The sequence below is a fragment of the Patiria miniata genome, unplaced genomic scaffold (assembly GCF_015706575.1).
Source record: "Patiria miniata isolate m_02_andy unplaced genomic scaffold, ASM1570657v1 HiC_scaffold_21, whole genome shotgun sequence".
In the NCBI taxonomy this organism is placed as follows: domain Eukaryota; kingdom Metazoa; phylum Echinodermata; class Asteroidea; order Valvatida; family Asterinidae; genus Patiria; species Patiria miniata.
Window position 1 is genome coordinate 333,433 of NW_024037060.1, and position 22,117 is coordinate 355,549.

Sequence of the window (22,117 nt, forward strand, 5' to 3'; positions counted from 1 at the left end):
AACTACGGGGAATACTAATGGGAGGAAAAGCGCAGCGGAGGCAAAAAGGCCCTCGCTCCTTTAAGAGAAGGTTAAGTTGAACGCGTGCCAAGGAAAACTGCAAGGCAATCGGCAGGAACCAACATCTCTAAGGACTTAAAACAGGGTCACTGATATTGGTCGGTTAACCTTCTACCCTGACCCTTGCGGGAGTTGTTGATCGAATCACGTTCATTTGACGGTCGGGCGCCGCCTTGGATATGAAGTGAGAGCAATATATCTCTCCCCAAGACAATTGCCTTGTTACATTCTCTGCCTGCACTTGCTGTCCTGTAACTGGGTTATAAAACTCTCGCACCGCTGTACGTGCAAGGAGGCCACTGGAGCGAAAACTTCGCGAGGCAACTGGAAGAGTTGTTATGTTCGTGGGGCCTTTTTAGGATTTGGTATCAGAAATGGCTGCGACGCCAAGTAGGGTTTTCTTTCTCCGGTGTGTGGTTCTCTGCATTGTCTTGACAAACATTGCGGCACAAAGTAAGTACATTTCTGCTAATGTGAAGAGATATTCCACATCCCGCACAGAATAATTTTTGGTATTTCACTTCGGGCGGAGTGAAGATGAGTACATACGAGTTAGTGATAAATTGATGCTATATCCTGTCAAAGTAACAAGAAGCATTGATTTCTGGCATTAGTAAGGATCAAGCGCCATATCAATGACTGATGAGAATTCATGCATACGTATGGATTGAGATTTTGCGCCGTACCCGATTGTTGTGTTGAGGGTTAAAGGGAATGTACAATTATGTTTTCATAAATAAATGAATTTTGAGGATAAGTAGGTTGTAGCAAATATTGTTCAACTGACTTGGTTCACGTTTTGGGCTTGTAGATGCTGGAAAAACATAGAAAACCAATCATGTTCTTGTAGTCTGGTTCCCTGACCCCACTAAAGATGAAACAGAGCAATTTGTATACTTTGGGGAATTGTAAGGTCAAAGAATCAGTCTAGTAGGCTTGTACCCCATCACAGGTGTGTAATCAATTGCAAAGAAAATGCAGAATAGCTAAATATGAAAAACTAGGAGTAGTTTTTGAAAAAAGGCCAGTTTTTTCCAACGCTGGTCGGCCGACCAGCGTTGGAAAAATACAGTTTTTCTTAAATTGTCAGCACATCAGGAGCCACAATTTTTCAGGATGCTTTAGACTGTCATTCCCCAACAATCCAGTAAGGTATTTCGCGTTAATTTGATCATTTCGTTATTTGATGTTTGCAAATGTTGTATCTTCCCTTTAACTAGGTCGGGGTTAAAGTTGACTCAGTACGTACTACTCTCCAACTCTTTCCCTTCCACATAGTCAGGTGGCTTAGATATAATTTTCGTCAAGATCGTGACCGACTGGTCCAAAGCACCAAACTTGGCAGATAGATTCTTATAGACCTAGAGAAGTTATTTAGAAGGGGTGACACCTGAAATTCTTTTTGAAGGGTGCCTAATTTGCATAATTTGTTAATACCTGTGTGTAATATATTTATTCCCATATCATGGGGGTATATTTAAAAAAAAAAAAAAATCGAAAAGTGTATTTTGGGGATTCTACTTACCTATCTTTGCTTAAATAACATTTTCCAAAGTATACAAGTGACTGAATAATTATGAGGACATAGTAACGATCCAAAATGGCTACTATTATGCCCTAAAGTTGCGCGCATTTACCTTGTCTCCAGATATCATCAATTAGTCTTGCAAAATATCAGCATTGATGAACTTCAAATTCACCAAGAAGCTTACTGGTCCAGTTACCCTATTAAAACCTTATGCAAAATCATGTGAACAATGATAACATTGTGATATTTAGCCAAGAAAATAAAAATTGGGAAAAAACGAGGTGTCCATAAATTGGGCTAACAAGTAGGTGAAGGGTTGCCTAACATGGAAGACTGGAACAAGTTCAAGGAAATTCCCAAAATTATTGTTGAGAAAACGTTTTGGCGTAGAAAAAAATTATTGTAAACAACAATAATCTCATATTTGGTGGGATTTCGTTGAACTTGTTCAAGTCCCCACGTTACCCTTTCTGTAGTAGCCCAATTTACGGACACCACAATTTCTCCCCTTTTTTGGTCTTTTGGGCTAAACATCAAGATGTTATCAATTTTCACATGATTTCCCACTTATTTTGTTAGGGTAACTGTGCCAGTAAGTAACTTTGTGAATTTGAAGCTCATCAATATCCACGTTTGGCAAGACTAATTGATGATATCTGAGGAAAAGTTAAATGCGCGCAACTTTAGGGTAAAATAGTAGCAATTTTGGTTCTTTACTATGTCCTCCTAATTATTCAGTCACTTATATGCTTTACAAAATGTTATTGAAGTAAGAATATGCATGTAGAATCACCAAAATACACTTTTCAAAAAAATAAAAAAAATAAAATATACCCAAATATGGGAATAAATATATCACACGGCAGGGATTACCGATTTATGCAAATTAGGCACCCTTCCAAAAAGAATTTCAGGTGTCACCCCTTCTAAATATCTTCTCTAGGGCTATAAGAATCTATCTGCCAAGTTTGGTGCTTTGGACCAGTCGGTCACGATTCCGACCATATGCCACCTGACTAACATGAGTGGCCAGTGTTTGAATCCTACTGAGGCAAACAGGTCATTTGTACTTGAAGTACTTGCCTTACTATCCGAGTTTTCCCTTGAAAAGGGTTCTTGCGTCTTCCTTCCACGTATAAATTGACAATTTGCAAATTGGCACTGCAACCGAGGGGCCTCAGTAATATCTTTAGTTGAGAGGATTTAAACAGAAAAGTCTCAATATGCCATACAATGGCTCATCGATCGGTTTCAATTCCAATTTCAAATTCGTCTCATTCCGCCATCATGTTCTCTTTAAGTTGGCTTGGAATTCCCAGCTAGAGCGCACTTTTGGAAAATGCAACATTGAATTATCAGGAACAAGTAAACTAATAATATAGATAACAATTCAGGCGCGTCCGCAATTACTTTTTCTGCAACCAAGTATAGTCAATTACCATGATACGCCTGCGTCAGTTGGATACCACATGGTTCTCGGACTTAGCTTCTCTGTAGAAAAAAGAAATTCTCCTTGCTGATGGACGAATGAGAAGAAAAGGGTGGAATTTATTATATCGATCATTAGGACTTGATTAAACACAATTGAGGGAAGATAATTCATTTTTGGGGGAAAAATTGTAACATTTCTTTAAGACACAAACCCGCATTCAAGTTATTTGTTCACGTGATATGTTTGATGCATGGCCCCGGTCAATGACTTTACCGAGGTGCACAAAATAATATGTGTGGCCCGTCTGTTATACTAAACCATCGCCAATCTTTTGTATTATGCAATATTGTTCCCGCGTTTTCCAGGGATCTGTTTTCAATGCTCTAAACAGCGTGTGCATACTTCCTCCAAGTCACTGGGCCCTAATTGACCGACTTCCCCGATACCCAGCTATGGCCGTCCCCGATCCCTGCTCCCTATTGATAGATGTGACGACTCACGAGAGAACCTATGCACTGAATACTCCCCAGAGAAAAGCAAGAACGTTGCAATAATAAATTATTCAGCGATTTCCAGAAAGTATACTTTTGTGCATCATTTCTTTATTAAGAAAATATGCCTGGGGAAAAGTGTGTCCTTACACTAGTGTGGTTTAAGGTGGACATATTTTTAAAGTTTTATTGCTATATTCCGACGAAAAATATATATATATTTTTTTCGAGAACTCGTTATCATTTGTTTTTGGTTACTTTGTTCTTGATATTACATACCTTAGCGCCTCAGGACCTATCTTGGCACGTTGTTTCTTCACATTGGCCCCCTTCAATGGCGAAAGTATCGTGCTAGCTATAATGTTCAGATAATCCGTCATGGGGCATTAGCTTTGCACAATAACTTGTACAATGGTTTCTCCATTGAATGTGGCCTCGTACGGTAGTGGCACACCCAGGATTTGGCGGGGGGGGGGGGGGGCTCACAATTTTAAACTTTCAAAAAAATTTGCCGAAAACGTTTGGCCGCAGGAAAAAGAATGGGTGTGTGTGTGTGTGTGTGTGTGTTTTTTTTTTTTTTGGGGGGGGGGACTATTTTGACGTTGGTGGCGCCACTTACACCCCTATTATACTACTCAAAAATAGGCCACATACATAATCACCAAGGTCAAATCGTTGAACAGTCTCTCTCGACTGCGACCATTTTCATTTATCCCAAAAGTAACCTTGCGAATTATTATCGAAAAGCTTACTTTGACTGAAGATCGTTTATGCTAAACACCTGTGAAATTATTCTTTAGAAGAAATCGAGAAATGTCAATTGGCATGATTGTTGGAAATAATAGAGTAGGCCTAATATTAGTCGTGGTTCGTAATCAGAGGTTGTGCATGGTTTTTCACTGTTTTCTCGAAAAGAATAACATCCACTCAGCTGAAAGTTCTCATCCACTCAGCTGAAAGTTCTACGCGTTAGGTTATGAGCATTTGTCTTTTTGATTTTGTGCGGCTATTATTGAAAACGAAACAAAGATCATGAAAAACAAATGATAAAGCCTTTAACGCTATAGGACCGCCGTATCATGGTGAATAAAAACTCCCAGAATAATCAGAACATGAATGCACGAGCAAATTCATTGCGTATGGCCGTTTTCCAGTAAGCTGTTTCGACGAGAAAAAAAAACTTTCCCCGCTTTTAGCAAGTTTGCCCATCACGTCCATCGAAGTTTTTCTTCTGACATTTCAATCCTCACGTCCTGAGCATATCGGTATCGACTCTGTCTCTGACATTTCAATCCTCACGCCCTGACCCTATCGGAATCGACTCTTGACATTTTCCGTAATCGAGCCTGCTCCCTGCGCGAGTCAGGATAACCCATGCAAACGAAGTTACAAGTTGTGTATTTGGTTATTTGGCTGGACAAGAATCTTGTTAAGTGTGCGACCCCGGTGTCTGACTGCGCCTTGAATGAGGTTCAACTTATATGCGCGTTTGGTTAACGGTAGGCCTACTTCAAACTTGCTTCATGTCATATATAGGAGCATTTGCTTTTCATGCGTTTTGATCGTTTTTAAAAATCACACCACTCAAAATCCAAAAAAGAAGAAGAATGTTCAAAACCGTTCGGTTACCTGTTATTTCAGCTCAGATGATACTACACACTTCGAGAAAACAGTGAAAAGCCATATACAAGCTGTTGATGATAAAACACGATTTCGTTATTACTCTTTGTTTCCAAGTAACAATCAGTCAATCGACCGATCTGGTATCGTTCATAGTTTCGTATAGCTCACTATCAAATCCGACGAACTTTGCTTCAATTGAAATTTTTGAAGTCAACAGTCCCAAGGATACGGAATATTAGGAAGAAAAACACAAAAAATGTAGGAGTTTAGCGCAAAGCCCAAAGGTATAAGGGCATTGTGTGAACGCCCGGTCAATAGCAGACGCGAGCTTCCTGAGTGCATCGGCCCCGAGTTTGAATCTAGCAAAACAATCGATTTTTAGAGATTATGTATCGTATAGGTAATCACTGTCCAACCACCTTCCCCGCTGGATATCCCACCTAAAACTTGGAAATGTATTACTCATTTGTTATAAAAAGAATCGACTTGTTATGCAAAAGAAACTTTTATATTCAGTGCCAAGATACCACATGGCGCTTTGAGTCCTTAATAAATACTTTAAAACAGACCGTCATATAGTCTCAGTGTTGTTTAGAGGCAAAGTCTATATTTTTTAAAGGTTATTCTTGGGGCTCCGAAATTCAGGTTAATTGAGAATGGTTTTTGTTTCTTTCTGAAAAATAATTTTGCCGGTCATCAGCCCCAAACAAATCCCTTCGTGTCATTCATCATTGTTAGATTTTGCTTGACGGTTCGGAAAAGAAACTGCTCTCAAATAAGATGCATTTCTAATGCTTTTTCCCTCCCAGAATGTACCAAGAAGTGTCCCAAAGCGACCAGGCCCGTTTGCGGTTCCGACGGTAAGACGTACAAGAATCAGTGCAAGTTGGAAAACAGGCAATGCTATGATTCCAGCTTATATCACGTCAGCGACGGAGCATGCCGACGTAAGTTGCAGGATAATGTTCTATGCGGGTCAAAGGTCAAGTTGCTGTGATGTAATGATTGGTCGATACGCATCGAGAAGTTTCATGACATGCGCAGTAGCCGCAGTTGGGATATTTATTAAGTCCCACTAGAACAAACAGAAAGAAAGGGTGAGGCTGCAGAAGGCAGACCTGTAAATCAATTGCCATAGACCCCGATGATGAATGCCATCACTTCAACAGAAATCAGGAGCAATACTCATAAGCTTATTTCATCGTCTTTCACTTTCTGTTCAATTTCTTGGCGTTGGACAAATGACTTTTGTGGAAATTCTACTCCGAAGATCATCACCTCTAACAAGAGGTAGTCATGAGGTCTGTAGCCATTTTGAAAAATGATCCCTCAATATCATCGGAAATTAATGCAATGTTATGGCCCATATAATTTCAACCAAATGTCACAGAAATGCGAGCTCAAATTTCCTCTGCAGAGCCTCTACCCTTCAGTTTTACAAATCCTTAACGGCACGTGCCGCACAACCCTCTCAGATCGAATCTTTGGCCCGCGCTGGAAATTTTGGGCTAATGACAAGTTCGCCAAAACATTCACAGTCGGGCACTCATGGGCAAAAACAAGTATCCGATGGCCCAGGCAAAGGTTTGCGGACACGCAATGCGTTGGCGTTTGCATGGGAGAACAAACGTTGTTATAATTCCTTAACTTATCATTTGTGGCAGATGTACAATGTATATAGGCCTACACGCACTCAAATGTTTGCTTCAGGCAGTTACATTTTGATTTGGCAAAAACGTATAACCAGCAAAAATGCAATGCAATATTTTGCGTGGTTCTTGGTTTATATTGAAACTCTTTAAGTGAGAAATTAATTGATTGACGACGGCGTTTCAAGGAGGAGGAAAGCATCCCAGCGACATTTAGCCATTGCTTTTATTTTACTGAAACGCTGTGGCAATTATAACAACCTCTGCTAGTGCCATCCCAACCTTTCAAATATTCTTACGGGCAAAGGCGACTTTTTTCAGGAAAATAATCCCAGACTTATCTCCGAAAGTTTGGTTATGATTGGAAGACGTTGGCTGATGTATCAACCTTTGCGCTTATTATTCTTGAAGGACCTATACATGTAGTATTAATACAAAGATGGTGTAGCCACCAAATTCAGATATATGCCTATAGGTGCCTTGAAAATAGGCGAAAGTCCTCCAATAAACTTTGTCGGTAAATGAACAGGGTGAGTCAAAAAAAGCGGAACTCAAACGCCAAAAATTATATTTCATATTTAAAAAAAAATATGTAGCACCAACAATAATAATGACTGGAAAGTTAATTTCATAAGCTACTTTTAGACGAAAAATTACTGAAATTGGTCCCCCCAAAAAATGCGATTTCAAGAATCGTCGTCACAACTGTCTTCAAGCATCACCAGCAATAAAATCTCAGTTGAAACGTTAACAATATGCAACAAAGTTCTTTTGAAGGCCAGTCTTAAAAAAAAAAGGAGATTTTATAAATCATATTGTTTGCCAAACCAGGGTTATTAATCACAATATTGTGTACTACAGTTGGTGACAGTTGTTGAAACAAGTATTCTGTGTCATTTTCTTTATTGTTCCAAACAGTCAAAACACAAAGTAAATTGCTTTTTTTGACGAGACAGGTTTTAAGGTCGTTGCGTTTAAATGGTGATATTCTTTGAACGGATTGACCAATTTCAGTAATTTTTTTCATCTAAGTGTAGCTAATGAAATTTGCTTTCCAGTCATTATTTTTTTGGGTGCTACATATTTTTTTTAAATATGAAATATATTTTGGGGGTTTTGCGTTCCGCTTTTTTGACTCACCCTGTACATGTATTAATCATAATCTTGGATGACCCTCATGCAGGCTGCAAGCGGCGATGCGGCGACACGTACGAGCCAGTCTGCGGCTCGGACGGCGTGACGTACGACAACCTCTGTGAACTGGACAACAGCGCTTGCGACAACCCGATGGTATCCATGCAGGCCAACGGAGAATGCCCAAAGGGTAAGAGTTGTGCATGTAATGTACACCCGGGCCCCTACAGGTTTCTGGTTACACGGTGTGAAACCAGTCATTCCCCGGAGTACTGGTTAAAACTTGAACTCCGCTACAAAACTAATTTAGAAGTTGTCCGGGTGTAACTTTATGCGAAAGGGCTTAAATTACGACTGGCATTTCGATTGAACTGTTTGACCTCAGAAATTACTAGGGCACGTGTTTCAGAACAATTTTTTTTGCCATGATAGCACTACATGGTGGGTAATATGGTTTTGAACCCTCGAGTTCCTAAATTAGTGATATCTGTACTGAACGTATAGGGAATAACACTTCAAAAATCTGCAGTGTTAATTTGACACCATTAATCTATGATAAACCGTTTTCGGTAGATACCACACGGTGTGCAAAGAGTGTGGTTTTACACCACATGCTTTTTGACCAGGGGATAGGCCATTGGATCATCCCCTCCCCAACATTTTCTTGGTGATAAACCAAAAATTGCGGATTTGAGGTAATTTTCGATCTCAACAACCAACATGTATTAAATAGCACTGAAAAACGGGAAAAAGTACAAAAGCTGTAAATGCGCCGAAGTGCCCAAGTAACGTGAAGAGCTTGGAGACCTTTGGTATAAAGCGCTATACGATGCAGCACATTATTATTATTATATTATAACATAAGATGTACATATGTATCATAAACAGCGCCCCCTCCCCCCCCCCCCCCGCTTCGAAATTCCACAGCCGGACAATTTTTGGATTTTGGTCATCCGCCGTCACTCTACTCGCCGGCGCCGGCACAGAATTACGTCATACAAGGGGGTTTAATGATATCTACAGATTATATTAAAAGATAAATACATGTACATTTAAGCCAGGAAGTTTCAAGATTAACTCATACTCTGATTTCTAATTAGTGACAAAGACCACGGAAAGAACCATTCTAGTTGTAGCTTTTGTGTGTTATTACGTACGATAGATTCATACCGTAACTCAAAAATGACACATCAACAGACCTCACTCCCAAAACAGTTATCAACAATTCGTTCGTTAAAATCAACGAAACTAATGGCGTCATGTGAATAAGATTTCCAATTCCCTTGTGTAAATCTTCATGTCGTGACAATGTTTCGAAGCGGTTTCATTTCGGAGAGGAAAAAAGGGACCACTCTTTTAAAAAAAGTTGTTTCGATATTATTCATAAGATGGACTTTTGCGTCGGGGTGATGTAAATCAAATGTTTCGATAATATTAAACGTGGACGACCGAGCGACAGTTTTCAACAGGCGAATAAAACCCGCGGGATGAATTATTACAACAGAAGCCGATCGTGTAAACCATTCTTTTATATGGGTACAACGTATTCCCATATCCTTGTCGCATATCGACACGTATGCGAAGGTTAACAAGTTCATAATGCTGCCGGCGTGATAACAAGTAGATGTCTTGTTGGCTTATTGGATGCTGGGGGAAACTTGGCTATGAGTTTGACCCCATCTAAAAAAGCCTTGACCGTTAGCACTGTGCCGTCTGTGTAGACTGTTTATAGCCTGTGACCTTTTGTTTTAATGCTTAAGTTCTGTACAAACAGACTGTTTATGTCTTCGTGATGTAGCAACTTCATCTTGCAATACTTAGACTGTGGTCGAAACAACAAATAGTGAAACTGGCGTTAAGAGTTCCGTATGTTCGATGACATTGTTACCAAAAAATGACTTCCCCCCTTCAGGCTTCACAAACTCATTTTAAGAAACTGATTTTAAATTGATAAAAAATTGCCTGAGCAAGTGCATAATACGTGTGTTCCGTCCGTTCTTAAAGTTGAGGTGTGAGTGCATTTTGGCAGAACCAATGATCGAGGAAGCATGGAGTGCGATAGCGCCTAGTTGAGGACAGCTTCGCCAATCGAGTAAACCTATCATTTTATTACTTTTGAAAACTTGATGATTTTACGAAGAATAAAATAGTGAATTTATGCGTTGGGATTCTTGAAGAACATAACACTTTTTGGAATGGATTTTCGGGAAAAGAAAAATTGGTTGAATTCGAATCTTTTTTAAGTTTGGAGGTAATTTTTTTGATAAGAGCCCAGTAAGGCAAAAAAAAATATTCGGTCTCTGGTCAGACCAAAGTTCCGGAATTGACGCGGCGATGCGGCTTTTTTTTTTTTTTTTTTGCTTTTTTTTTGTTTTTCAAGCTTGGATTGTACAGACAAGGTGGGGTACTATTTTGCTTTTTTGGTGTCCTCATGTACATTGGTGTCCTCCATAATTTGCCCTGGTGCTCTCGATCATTTGCCTTGGTGCAATTTCCCATTCCTTGGTGCTCTTTGGTAAAATAAATTGAGGAGGTGCGGCAATAGAGGGCGCTGTTGGAGCTACCGCGGAACATTTTGGAAAAAAAAGAAAGATTGACGCGCATGATTAAAATCGACGCGCGCTGACCAGAGACCGACTTATTATTTTTTTTGGCCTAAAGGCCGGATTCGCCAATTGAGTAAACAAATGTAATGGCCTGGGCGACAATTTATAGTTACTGAACATAAAGGCCGGTTCTAAGCGCAGAAACGAGCGGGGTCGCGAGCATTCGTGCTGCAAATTCGAAAAATGTAAACACATTTCATGTTTCGTGATGTCAATTCGCTTCTATTCGCATTGATTATGAACCGGCCTTAATTCACTTCACATTGTCCCTCTGATCAGAGGTGATTCTGATGAACTTCCAGACTGATCTAGTCGCCGTGGGAGTCACGACAGGCCCCAGCGACGTGACCTTCGAGTTGATCGTCACCAGCGCCCCGGGCAGCCAGAGCATCAGCGGCCGGGGTCTGTGGAAGCTTGGAATCTACGGTTGCCGCTACGAGGACGGCTGGTGTGACAAGATCGGTCACCTTCCACAGATCCTCAGCAATGAGCAGGCTTCGACCTTTCTGGTAGGCGGCCAACAGATGGTGATTCAGGACATAGTAGCCCACTTCGATGTCAGCATCATCGGTTGCGACGACCTTCCGTATATTTGCACCGAGTTCGGGAAGGGAAACAACCCACGACCGGACTTCACGCTGACCATGGGCTTCTTTGATACCGCCATCAGCTGCTGGAGGCTTGAGTGCCACCAGTTACCCGTTACAGGTATAGTCATGATTGTATACGCCCCTTTTTCTTCGGTCCAAGGTAGAATAGATGTCAAGAAAATTAAAGTAAAAACTACCATGAACTTGTCTTAATACGAAAGCTCATACAGGTTTTTACCTTCGGTTAGTAAATTGTATTATCTATTCTCCATATATCTTCCGTCAACGCTAACAACACGGTTGTGTATCTTAACACAAATCAAGAGTAAACGATCAAAAGCTGTATAAAAATTTGAAAAGGCAAAGCCTTCATAAGTTACAAGTCAAAGTGTCATGGTGAATTTTGTTAAGCAAATGTTGCTCAGCTGGCTAATACATTTTAATAGCAATATTTTCTGCCAACCAACTTCATGGAGTTGCGCTCCTAGTGCCGCGTGTGGCTTGGACAGGGAGCTCTCTGCCAGTGGGTAAATGACGAAGAAGTTTTTTTGTTTAATCCCTGAAGATCCCCCGGTTGTGACTCAAGCCTGCCGCTACCAGTGCCCCGAATCAGGCAATGTTGTATGCGGTAGTGATGGAAAGGCGTACAACACAGAGTGTGTTCTGGATAATGAGAGACGGTGCGGAGAAGATCCAAACAGTTACTTGCTGACAAGGAAACACTACGGACCTTGTAGGAAAGGTAAAGGAAAGAATGGAGACAAGATTCCATGGCATGTTCCCTCCCTTCTCCTCAAAAGAAGTTCAGACTTGTTTGAAATGGGAAGGGATGTGCTTACTCAGGGTGATTCCTCCTACAGTTGAAACTGACATTTCCTCCTACTGTTTATCTTCTGAGCGAAGACGTCAGTGACAGCGATGCTTATACATAACGCGCGCTATGCAAATTTTGTATTACCTTGGGCAATGTCAGAACATCCATGCAAAGTGCAGTGGGCACAAAATGCAAGACCTCTTGCACCTCCATCCCGATCATTAACAAGATTTTACATTTGTGCTACACTGGGCAAATATCAACATTTCAACTGACAAAGTCATTCAGCCCTATTCTGGAATGCTGCTAGCAATTATTCTAGTCTACCAACTTCTTCCAAGTATTAGCTCATGTGACAAAATTTTCAAACATTCACCAGGAGTATTCTAACTTTATAATAGCTCATGTAATGTATGAGAACCTGTTTTCACCTATGAGTTCGCCGTTTAACAGCATTGTGGAATTCAAACTTTTTCTATCTGGGCTATGTGGTAATTCCAGCTTCTGCAGAATCGCTCTGTATACAAACTATTTTCACACACCACTCCACCCAAGAAACCAGGAGAGATGAGACTAATTGATATTGTTGTGGCACTTGTTTTGGAACATGTACAGGTGTTATCATCGACTCAATGTTCTGGTCGGCCCAGGCCAAGGAAGCTCCCGGCCCAACAGGTGACACTCTGATAGCTGTGGAGGCGCTCATCATATCCAACTCAACAGGAGAGAGCATCTCTGGCAGGAATCTTTGGCGTGTTGGGTTTTACGGGAGCCAATTTGCCGACGGGTCAGGTCCCAGGCTGGGTTACATCCAGCAGATGCTAGACAGCTCACTGGCTTCTACCACACTGGCTGCTGGCAAGTAAGGAAGATTCAAAATAGCCTTTTATAATGCAGCTTGTCAATGTCAAACGCTAAAGCTGAAGTCACAGGCATGGCCATGACTGCCTTTGCCTAAAATTTATTTGGGTAGGCTGTCAGTCAATCTGAAATGTATTAAAAGAGAATTAAAATTATAATGACCTTTGCAAAACATGCACTGCCAAATGATTGTATGATGACCAGACTAACCATTGAGTGATTGTGACTTTTGAAGAAAATTCACACTTGTCTGTGGAATGACTGAAGTCACAGTTATCCAATCTGTCTTGACCAACTCAACTGATCAAACGTGACTCGATAAATCCTGTTATAACGTCCGATGATAGCCAACCAACCAATGATCAGGTAATGGCCCAATCAACTAACCATCCATTTTCTGAGGTGTTCATCAAAGTAGGGTGAACTACTGAGCGTGGACTGACCACTCTAGGCAGACCAGACTGATAGGAGATATTGCAACTCTATCAAGTACAATGTACTAACCAACTGACATGTGTCACACTATACCAGTCAGCTGATCAGCTTAACATCCACACACATTTAATAGCTAATGCAATCCAACAATTGATTGAAGTTGACCTGAGCTAGGACCAACGAGCAGTTAAAAAAAAACAGTCGTAGGGTGACTCTGGGCAACTACTGACTCACATCATGTAGCAAACGAAACTTTTTACAACTTCACACACCTTTATCAATTAAAAAAAAGCATGATGAAAGACGATTTCAACCTTAAAACTTTCTCTAATGCATTTCAGGGCCATTGTGCTGAATGCAGAGGCTGAGTTTGATGTCGCTGGGGTGGGATGCTCTCGTTACACGTTCATATGTCTTGAGTTCACCAAGGGAGATTCACCCCAGCCTCCATTCCCTTTCCATGGGAATGCTGGACCTGAGGGTGCTGGTGTCTTCATGTCATGCCAACCAGTGCCGTGTGACAGGGAACCTGAACCAGAACTTCCAGGTACTTGTTGCAGTTTATACGTTTTAATTTCGTTTTGACCAAGGTAGAGTATTGCTTGATTGAATACCAGGACATGTTCATTTGCAAAGATAAAAGAAATGTATACACTATTTTATAATGGAGGAAGAAAAGGACAAATGACAGACAAAACTATCCAGATTTAAAATTTTGAAATACGAAGATAACTGTGGAGCTTTCCACACACAATTATGGATAGCAAAGTTTAAGTGAAAGTTGTGAGTATTAACGGAAGAAAGACATTGGTGAAGACAAAATGTAAAATGAGAGATGGTAAGGTACAACACTGACCTCAAAGCATTAACATCGAAACAAGGCTAATGTGTATTTTCATTGCCAGATGATGGTCGCATGAGAGTGGTCGTTGGTCAATTAGGCTGGGGACTACGAGCAGGTGGACTCCGGCCAGATGGCCTTTATGACGTCACCCTTAACCTGAATGCACAGATAATGCCAACAAGTGACTACGTTGCAGGCAGTAACCTGCTGCGGGTGGGCCTCTTTGGTAGCCAGAACCAAGACGGTAGTGGTCCTAAGCTCGGTTTCCAGAGACAAACCCTGACCAGCCGAGATACCTCCCGTACCTTGGTACCAAGTAGCAATCTAGTGATTGAGGACATCCAGACAAAGTTCCCAGTGACAGGTTTAGGTTGCTCCGAGTATGGGTTCCTGTGCCTTGAGCTTGCCAAAGGCGATGGGGCCAATCCAGACTTCATCTTCATCTCAGAGAACACTGACACCACCTCAACTCAGGATGCGGTGATATTATGCAAGGAGATTCCTTGCAGAAACCCAGGTGGTAAGATAATTAAGCCTTCAAAACCTGCTACGAATTGTCAATAATTTGTTGCTGTAGATATTCATTGTTATAAAGCATTGTTGTCTTTGGAGCAACCCCTTTGGTCTCTTGAAAGAAGTTATCTAAAGTTAGAGTAAGATTATGCTTTCATAAAGAAAATAAAGATTGAAATGCTAACCCATGCTTCCTGAAACTACACCATGTACATGCACTTTATTTAACTTTTCTGATTTCTTTTTCTGTTTCAGGGGGCCAGACTGGTGGTGGTGGTGGTGGTGGCGGCGGTGGTGGTGGTGGTGAAAGTGCAGGGACAAAGACAGGCAGACTCAAAGCCCTCAAGTGGCATCTATCAGTTAACCATTTCAACAGTCCCCAACCAAGTGATCTCGCCATACAGGTCGTTGGGACACAACACCCACTGACTGATGTTATCACAGGAGATGGCCTATGGCGAGTGGGCCTTTATGCAAGTGACGACAGTGACCCACTTGGAGCAAAGTATCGGTACCAGCCCCAGATCCTGTCAGAGGAGGAACAGGCAATCCCTCTAAGTCCTGATGCACCACTGGAATTCTCTGAAATCAATGCTAGGTTCAATGTTGATGGTCTAGGTTGTGGGCAGTTGAACTACATTTGTATTGAATTTACAAGAGGTAATTCTCCACAGCCAGACTTTCAACTGCCACTTCCACATGAGGACAATGATGGTGTAACGAAGCGATTCTCCTCATGCAAACCATGGCCATGTCAAGGTAAGGATGATTATGACATCATCTTTAAGAGTTGAAATATGTTGGACTGCTATAATACCCTTTGACAAGTTAATCCAAAAACTCATTTTACTCTTTGCAGATCCAGATGGTGACAGTGACACTGGTGTTCACGGGGGTGGTACTGGAGGACAAGGAGGTAACACAGGAGGTCATGGTGGTGGTATGGGAGGTCAGGATGGTGGAGCTGGGGGTCATGGTGGTGGAGCAGGAGGTCAAGGTGGTAGTATGGGAGGCCAAGGTGGTGGAATGGAAGGTAATGGTGGTGGAACTGGAGGTCACGATGGTGGAACTGGAGGTCATGGGGGTGGAACTGGAGGTCAGGGTGGTGGCATGGGAGGTAATGGGGGTGGTGTTGGAGGTCATGGTGGTGGAATGGGAGGTCAAAGTGGTGTCAATCCCCCTGAACCTGGAGCAGATGCACCTTTTGTTGCCTTCAAAAACCTTCATTGGAGCCGTCGTAGTAGCCCTGTCAATTCAGATGGTACATCTATGGTCAATGTTGCCTTTACACTGACACCCCATGATTCTAGTGATCCCATTGAGGGGTACAATCTCTGGAAGGTTGGAATGTTTGGAAGTGACGCCTCTGACAATACAGGAGCTCGATTTGATGAAAGGGAGGATGTCCTGTCAACCAGTGATCGCTCCAGACCACTCGTACCAGGAAATCCTCTTGTATTTAACATTACAACTCCATTCAAGATGCGAGGCATAGGCTGTGGGAACTACCCTTATCTGTGTATGGAGTTTACCAGAGACAAATTCTCTTGGCCAGCATTTCGACTTGCTTTGGGCCAAGCTGATAGCATAGTGTCCTGCCAGCGTGTTACATGTGATCGTAAGTATGACGCTGAAATAGGGGATGTTTCCAAAATTTCTGCTTTTGACATTTCAACCACTTTGATAGCTCTCTAAATCCTTTCATAAGGTAACAGAAGAAACCCATCAACTTAATTTTATAATGTCATATATAAAAAGTCTTAACATTATATAAAAAGTCTCGCTGATGCTTTATGGGTAGGAAAATCTAAACTTGGCCGGGTTGATTTAGCATGGATATGTATACCCAACATGCAGACCTGCATAACTTTGTGGGAAAAAGATTGTTGCTGTGAGCAGAATGACAGTGTTCTAAATAGGAACGGTTTGTTTTATTGGAGAATGTTCCAACTGTTCTTACTTTAAGGTACTCTCTCATTAGCGACTGTTTGCATGTGATATTCAAGATACATAAACAAGTCTTCTGGTTTGTTTCATTTTACAGCGAATGCAGGAAATGCTAATCGAGGCCATGGGGGAACCCTGGACCCTAGTCTACCCACAGCCAGTTTCCACAACATCAGCTGGACTGCCAGCGCAGGAAATACTCTGCCAGGAGTTCCAACTGACCTCAGCATCCATGCCATTATCTTCCCTAAGTCTAACACTGACACCATCCAGGGGCGTCGGCTTTGGCGGCTAGGTCTGTTTGGCAACACATATAGGGATGGCACAGGAGCAGATAGGATCGGATACGTTTCTCAGATCTTACCACCTAAGCAGGCCAAGAAGCCACTGCGCCCCGATTCTCCACTGGAGTTCAACGTAGATGCCCGGTTCCTCCTTCACAACTTTGGATGCGACCTTCACCGGTACATCTGTATTGAGTTCGCACAACACGAGGACCCTCAACCAAATTACAATTTTCCTGTTGAGAATGGTGCCCATGTGTCCTGCAGACCCTACTTATGCCAAGGTAGATACAGCCAAATACAAAACACATTTCTTTGTAGATAAACTTAGAAACGATGTATAAGTAAAAACTGCTTCAAATTCACTGGAGAATGTTTTTTTTTCAAAAGGGACTTGGAATTCTGCTCTTTTTTGTTTCAGACCCACCACAACCAGAACATAATCCCAACAGAAATGTTGCAAGAATTGAAACCTTCACTTGGCACATGCTGCCTCCAGAGATCAACTTAGAAGGCCCAACAAACCTCAGACTATTTGTTGACGTTGTGCCAGATATGCAAACAGATGTCATTAATGGAGATAACCTGTGGAAAATCGGGATATATGGGAGTAGGAACCGAAGAGGCGGGGAGCCTTTTGAAGAACGTCTGGATTATGATCCACAGGTAAGATATAGGAAGGAATCCGGTGAAATGGGGATGAGTGTCATCACATTGATTGGTTCAGTACAGGACAGTGTCGACTACATTCCCTTCACAGATTTTGGTCAACAAACATTCACAGCCATCTGATTCATTTCACAGCTCCTTCAGGTTCCTGATGCCAGAAGAACCCTGGCCCCAACTAGGCCCTTGAACTTTGATGTCCACACCAAGTTCGACTTGATGAGGCTGGGCTGTGGCCCATTCAAGTACTTGTGTGTGGAATTCGCCAAGGATCATTTGGCCAACCCAGACTTTGAAATGGCGCTGGCAAGCGGAGATCTTACAGTCAACTGTCAGAGGATCCCATGCCATCCAAGTAAGTATTCATTATTTTGCAGTAACAGGGATAAATGGATTGTATATACATTTATTACAACTACTCCTAACTACAACAGGCATATAACTGCAATGCATGTGTGTATCATAGGAAGGTACACAATTATTTTCAACCGATTAGAGAACAATGACAGCTAATTATTTGCTATGCAATGCTTGTTTGTTTGCAGCCAGAGGCACAGGTGAAACTGATCACACAGGTGGTCAACCCGACCACACTGGGGGTCAACCAGACTCAGGTCCTTTGAAGATAGCAGGCTTTACAAATGTCTACTGGCGAGTCCTGACTCCAACCATCTATTCAGATGGACAGAGTGACCTCCACATCCTAGTGGAGCTGACCCCTCACCAAAATTCCGATGCCATTGTTGGCAGTGAAGGCAGCGGGTTCTGGCGGGTTGGCATATTCGCAAACCGCAATGAAATGGGAACACAGGCTCAGAAGCTAAACTACGACCGGCAGATCCTGAGCCAGGAAGATAGCGACCAAAACCTCCTACCACCAGACCCTCTGAACTTTGACATCATGGTACAATTTGACCTGCGGAGGGCCAACTGTGAAAGTGAATTCCCATTTCTGTGTCTGGAGATTGCCAAAGGGGATACAGCCCATCCAAAATTTAACCTTCCCCTACCAGATGGGGCCCTCACATTTGTGACATGCCAGAGCGCTCCATGCCTTCCAAGTAAGTCCATTACATGGCAGCAAACCCTTTCACGTGAGCACTAAGACCACCTTTCTGTTATTGGTATCACAAATTCTTGTCATATCAGAAGATGACCAGTAAGGCTATCCTTCACCTCAGACTGGTATTCTATAAGTACATATAGTACATAGATCCCACTTCAGGACATCCTTGTAACTGAGCCCTGAGTGCCCACATTGGCAAGGAGGGTGCCCCAGTTCCACATTAAACGTCCAAAGGTGAACACTTCTTTTGTCTGCTCATGTTGCATGAGAAAACTAGAAGTTCAATTTTTTAAAACTAATGGCCATTTATTGTTTTTTTGAACTGCTACACAGCAAACCAGGAGGGTGGTCACGTTGACAGTGGGCATGGTGAGGGTGCTGGACATGGCCACTTACCAGTTGTCACAGTCACAACGGTCAATATTGGAGGTGTCAACATCCACCCTGATGCCAGGAATGATCTAGAACTCGACATCATAGTGTACATGTCACCAGAAAGCCCGGCCATCAGAGGTTCTAATCTGTGGAGACTTCAGATGTGGGGCAGTGCCATGCCAGATGGCAGTGGACCTCGTATGGCAAGCGTGGACCAGGTACTTCCAAGTGAACTTGTCAACCGAAATTTTGTGCCGCCTGAGCCCCTGTTTTTCCCAACAGTCCCGTTTACTTTGGACATGAGCGGTCGAGAGTGTCGGGAGGTTACACACATCTGTGCTGTCTTCTCCAAGTTGGAGTCTTCCAACCCAGAGTTTGAGCTTGAGGCCAGTCCTGACGCTAGTGTACTCACCGTCTGTCGACCAGTTGAATGCTTTGGTGAGTGTGAGATGCCTTCATTCAAACTAGGAATAAAATTAAACTGGCCAATCATATATAATCCATATTCAATATAATGATGCCAAACTCCTTTCAATCGTTCAAAATTGTACTTGCAAGTACATGTGTAAATGAAAATTTAAAAGAAATGAACTCAATAATACATTGCTTGTAGGGATTTGAAAATTACATCAGAGTTTTCCTTTGTTAAGGAAACTAGGATATGTTTTCAAACCTTGGTAACATAAACTTTTCCTTACAAGTATATCTCAACATAATGGTTTCAGGCCACTTAGAAGAAAAATATATTACTTATCTTTTCCTTTCATGTTTAACAATTTCTCCTTGGATAACTTAATTTAAGTTGAAAGCTTTTAAGTTTTTAACTAAATTGTCACTCTTTGTTCAGAGCCACGCAATCCCCAGATTGCTGTCACTGGTCTCTCTCTCTTCCACTCTGCTGCCACCACTGTCTATGCTGGACGCCCCAACCGAATGCTCCTCGGTATCCGCATCAACTACGATGAGCCAGACAGCGTGGGGTTTGATGGCACAGACCTATGGGGCCTGAAACTCTGGCTAGCCCCCAAGGCCAACGGCAAAGGCAAGAAGCTAGGAGCAGTTAAGCAGGGTCTGAGCGACGAGCAGGCTGCCCAGCCGCTGGTGGTCGGACGAGATCTGGAGTTTGAGGACATCACCTTCAGTGCCAACCTCTTAGGCAAGAAGTGTAAGGATGGCAGATACATCTGTGCCACACTGTACAAGAGCAACGGGGCCAGTACGTCCTATGTCCTCATTGCCAAACCCAACGTAAAGAAACTAACCAAATGCGTGCCTGTTAACTGCGCTTAAATGACACTGGCATGAACATGTTTCAAATAGTAAACTGTATATTCCCGTTTAGTAATATTGCCTATATACAAAATAGCCAATCTCGGTCTGTGTTTAACTTTGCAATTTATTTGTGCTGCTAATTCCACTGCTTTCTAAAACTAATTGTAAACAAACCACATGTTTTATGGAGAGTAAATAAATGAAGTTGAAAGGTCAGTCAACAAACAACATTCTTTATTTCACATCATATTAAAAATAAATAAAAAAATTTACAATTGTTTTTCTTCAAATTATCCAGTATCTATTCAAATTTCCCAAAATTCATTATTGAAATGTAATCATTACATGTACATTTAAAAAGACACTTTTGTTGGGTTGACCAATTTTTTTAAATACATATAGACAATTGATGGTACATGTATTTTTTTCAATTTTCAAGCTTTACAATCAAGCACTGCATTAAAAGGAAAAAAAGTCCATTTGGTTAATAAGTTTAACAATATTGTTTCTGTGCATTCTGTCATAAAATATTGTGCTAGTTTAATTAGATTTGTAAAAATTGTAAATGTTGCAAGGGATGACATTTCCATTCTAGAAATCTTTTTCAAGGTTAAGCGATTCTCAATTTTTAAAAGGTTGAAAGGAGGCACAAAAGGAGAGTGGCACGTCAAGTACTACCAAGAAAGAAATGGGGGGGGGGGGGTTGGTGGTGGAAAGGGGTTACCCCTCCTTCCAAAGACATATTTCCATAGCGGCATTAATTGATCCCGTACATGCACAATTTGGGTCAAAACATACTAACGTTTTGATTCCAAACTATTTGGCCCTTTTTAGAAAGACATACTTAACTAGTGCATCGTGTTTAAATGGTCGCTTTTGCTTGCAATGTTTGTGCATACATAGCGAAATACTTGGCACTCCCATGGATGTGCTAAATGGTGTGCATAGTAATAAAACATCATATCAATGACGTCTGTGACTGATATTTATTTCTTTTATGGAATCATAATCATTTCCCGAAAAAATTTGATCGTCTAAGCCTTTTGGCAAAATCAGACAAGACTGAGCACAGGTCGTGGTGGAGAAAAATGAAAAACAATAACGAATGGGGGTGATTGTTCATGTCGGCTTTCAGATCTAGTGATATTTGTAAATCTTGGATATGTCTACTACACATAGGCCTATTTTAAAGAAATAGTATAAAAATTGTGGATTTGTTATTAAGGAAAATATGTTGAGGAAAAAACAATTGGCATCTCTTCTTTTCACAACTACAAAACAGTTGAAATTTCAAAGGCCTTTTTCCCAGTATTTTTACTTTTTTGAAATGTCGACAAATGCAATCAAACAGCCATAAGTTGTCAAAGGACTGTCTAATGGAAGTGCAATAAACAGTATTGTAATAAAAGAGAATGTTATTTTCTTTCCTACAAACCTACATGTCTTACCTACATACCTGCAAACCCTCCTTTCGACCTCTGCACAGTTCTGTCTCATTTTGCCAGAATGCCTTGCGCATCATAACCTCACTTCTCGACAGGAACGCGCTCTCTTGTTCTCGTGCACAGACATTCTTCCCTCACCTTACCTCCCTCAGACGAGGCTCGGTTGCTGATGTCACGGCACAGCCTACAGCATGTCGTCTGGCCTGCCTCTCGGCAGCTAGGGCACGCCAGGACTAGCTGGTGGCAGTGGCTACTGGAGCAGGGCTGGTACTGATCCCAGGCTTGCCCACAATGGAAACAATCTGGAATACAATAGAGATGCAAAAAGGAAACTATTGTTAGACAAAGAAATTTGACTGAAGTGGGGAATGAATTAAACATGTACATGCCACACCAGGGCACTATCCAAAAGGTGAACTAGTCACACTAAACTGCTTCAAACACTGCAATATCACCATCGATTTTGGTTGTGAGTTGCTGCA

General features: G+C 41.8%; 2 protein-coding genes across 2 annotated transcripts in view; one reads left to right on the plus strand and one right to left on the minus strand.

Moving 5' to 3' along the window:
- LOC119729573 lies at positions 1 to 21,160 on the plus strand. Its single transcript, XM_038202186.1, has 16 exons — positions 1 to 513; positions 5,944 to 6,081; positions 7,967 to 8,107; positions 10,803 to 11,231; positions 11,679 to 11,855; positions 12,543 to 12,789; positions 13,565 to 13,770; positions 14,129 to 14,587; positions 14,836 to 15,339; positions 15,440 to 16,198; positions 16,625 to 17,095; positions 17,233 to 17,477; positions 17,616 to 17,832; positions 18,023 to 18,538; positions 18,877 to 19,356; positions 19,766 to 21,160. Exons 1-16 carry the CDS (start codon positions 435 to 437, stop codon positions 20,206 to 20,208), a joined length of 5,511 nt encoding a protein of 1,836 aa, XP_038058114.1. The 5' UTR covers positions 1 to 434; the 3' UTR covers positions 20,209 to 21,160.
- The window catches only part of LOC119729576 (thiosulfate sulfurtransferase/rhodanese-like domain-containing protein 2), an 8,023-nt gene continuing 6,309 nt past the window's right edge, over positions 20,404 to 22,117 (minus strand). The window contains exon 8 of the mRNA XM_038202189.1: positions 20,404 to 21,937. Within this exon, the coding sequence (XP_038058117.1) occupies positions 21,717 to 21,937 (221 nt within the window). The 3' untranslated portion in view covers positions 20,404 to 21,716. The remainder of the gene's footprint in view (positions 21,938 to 22,117) is intronic.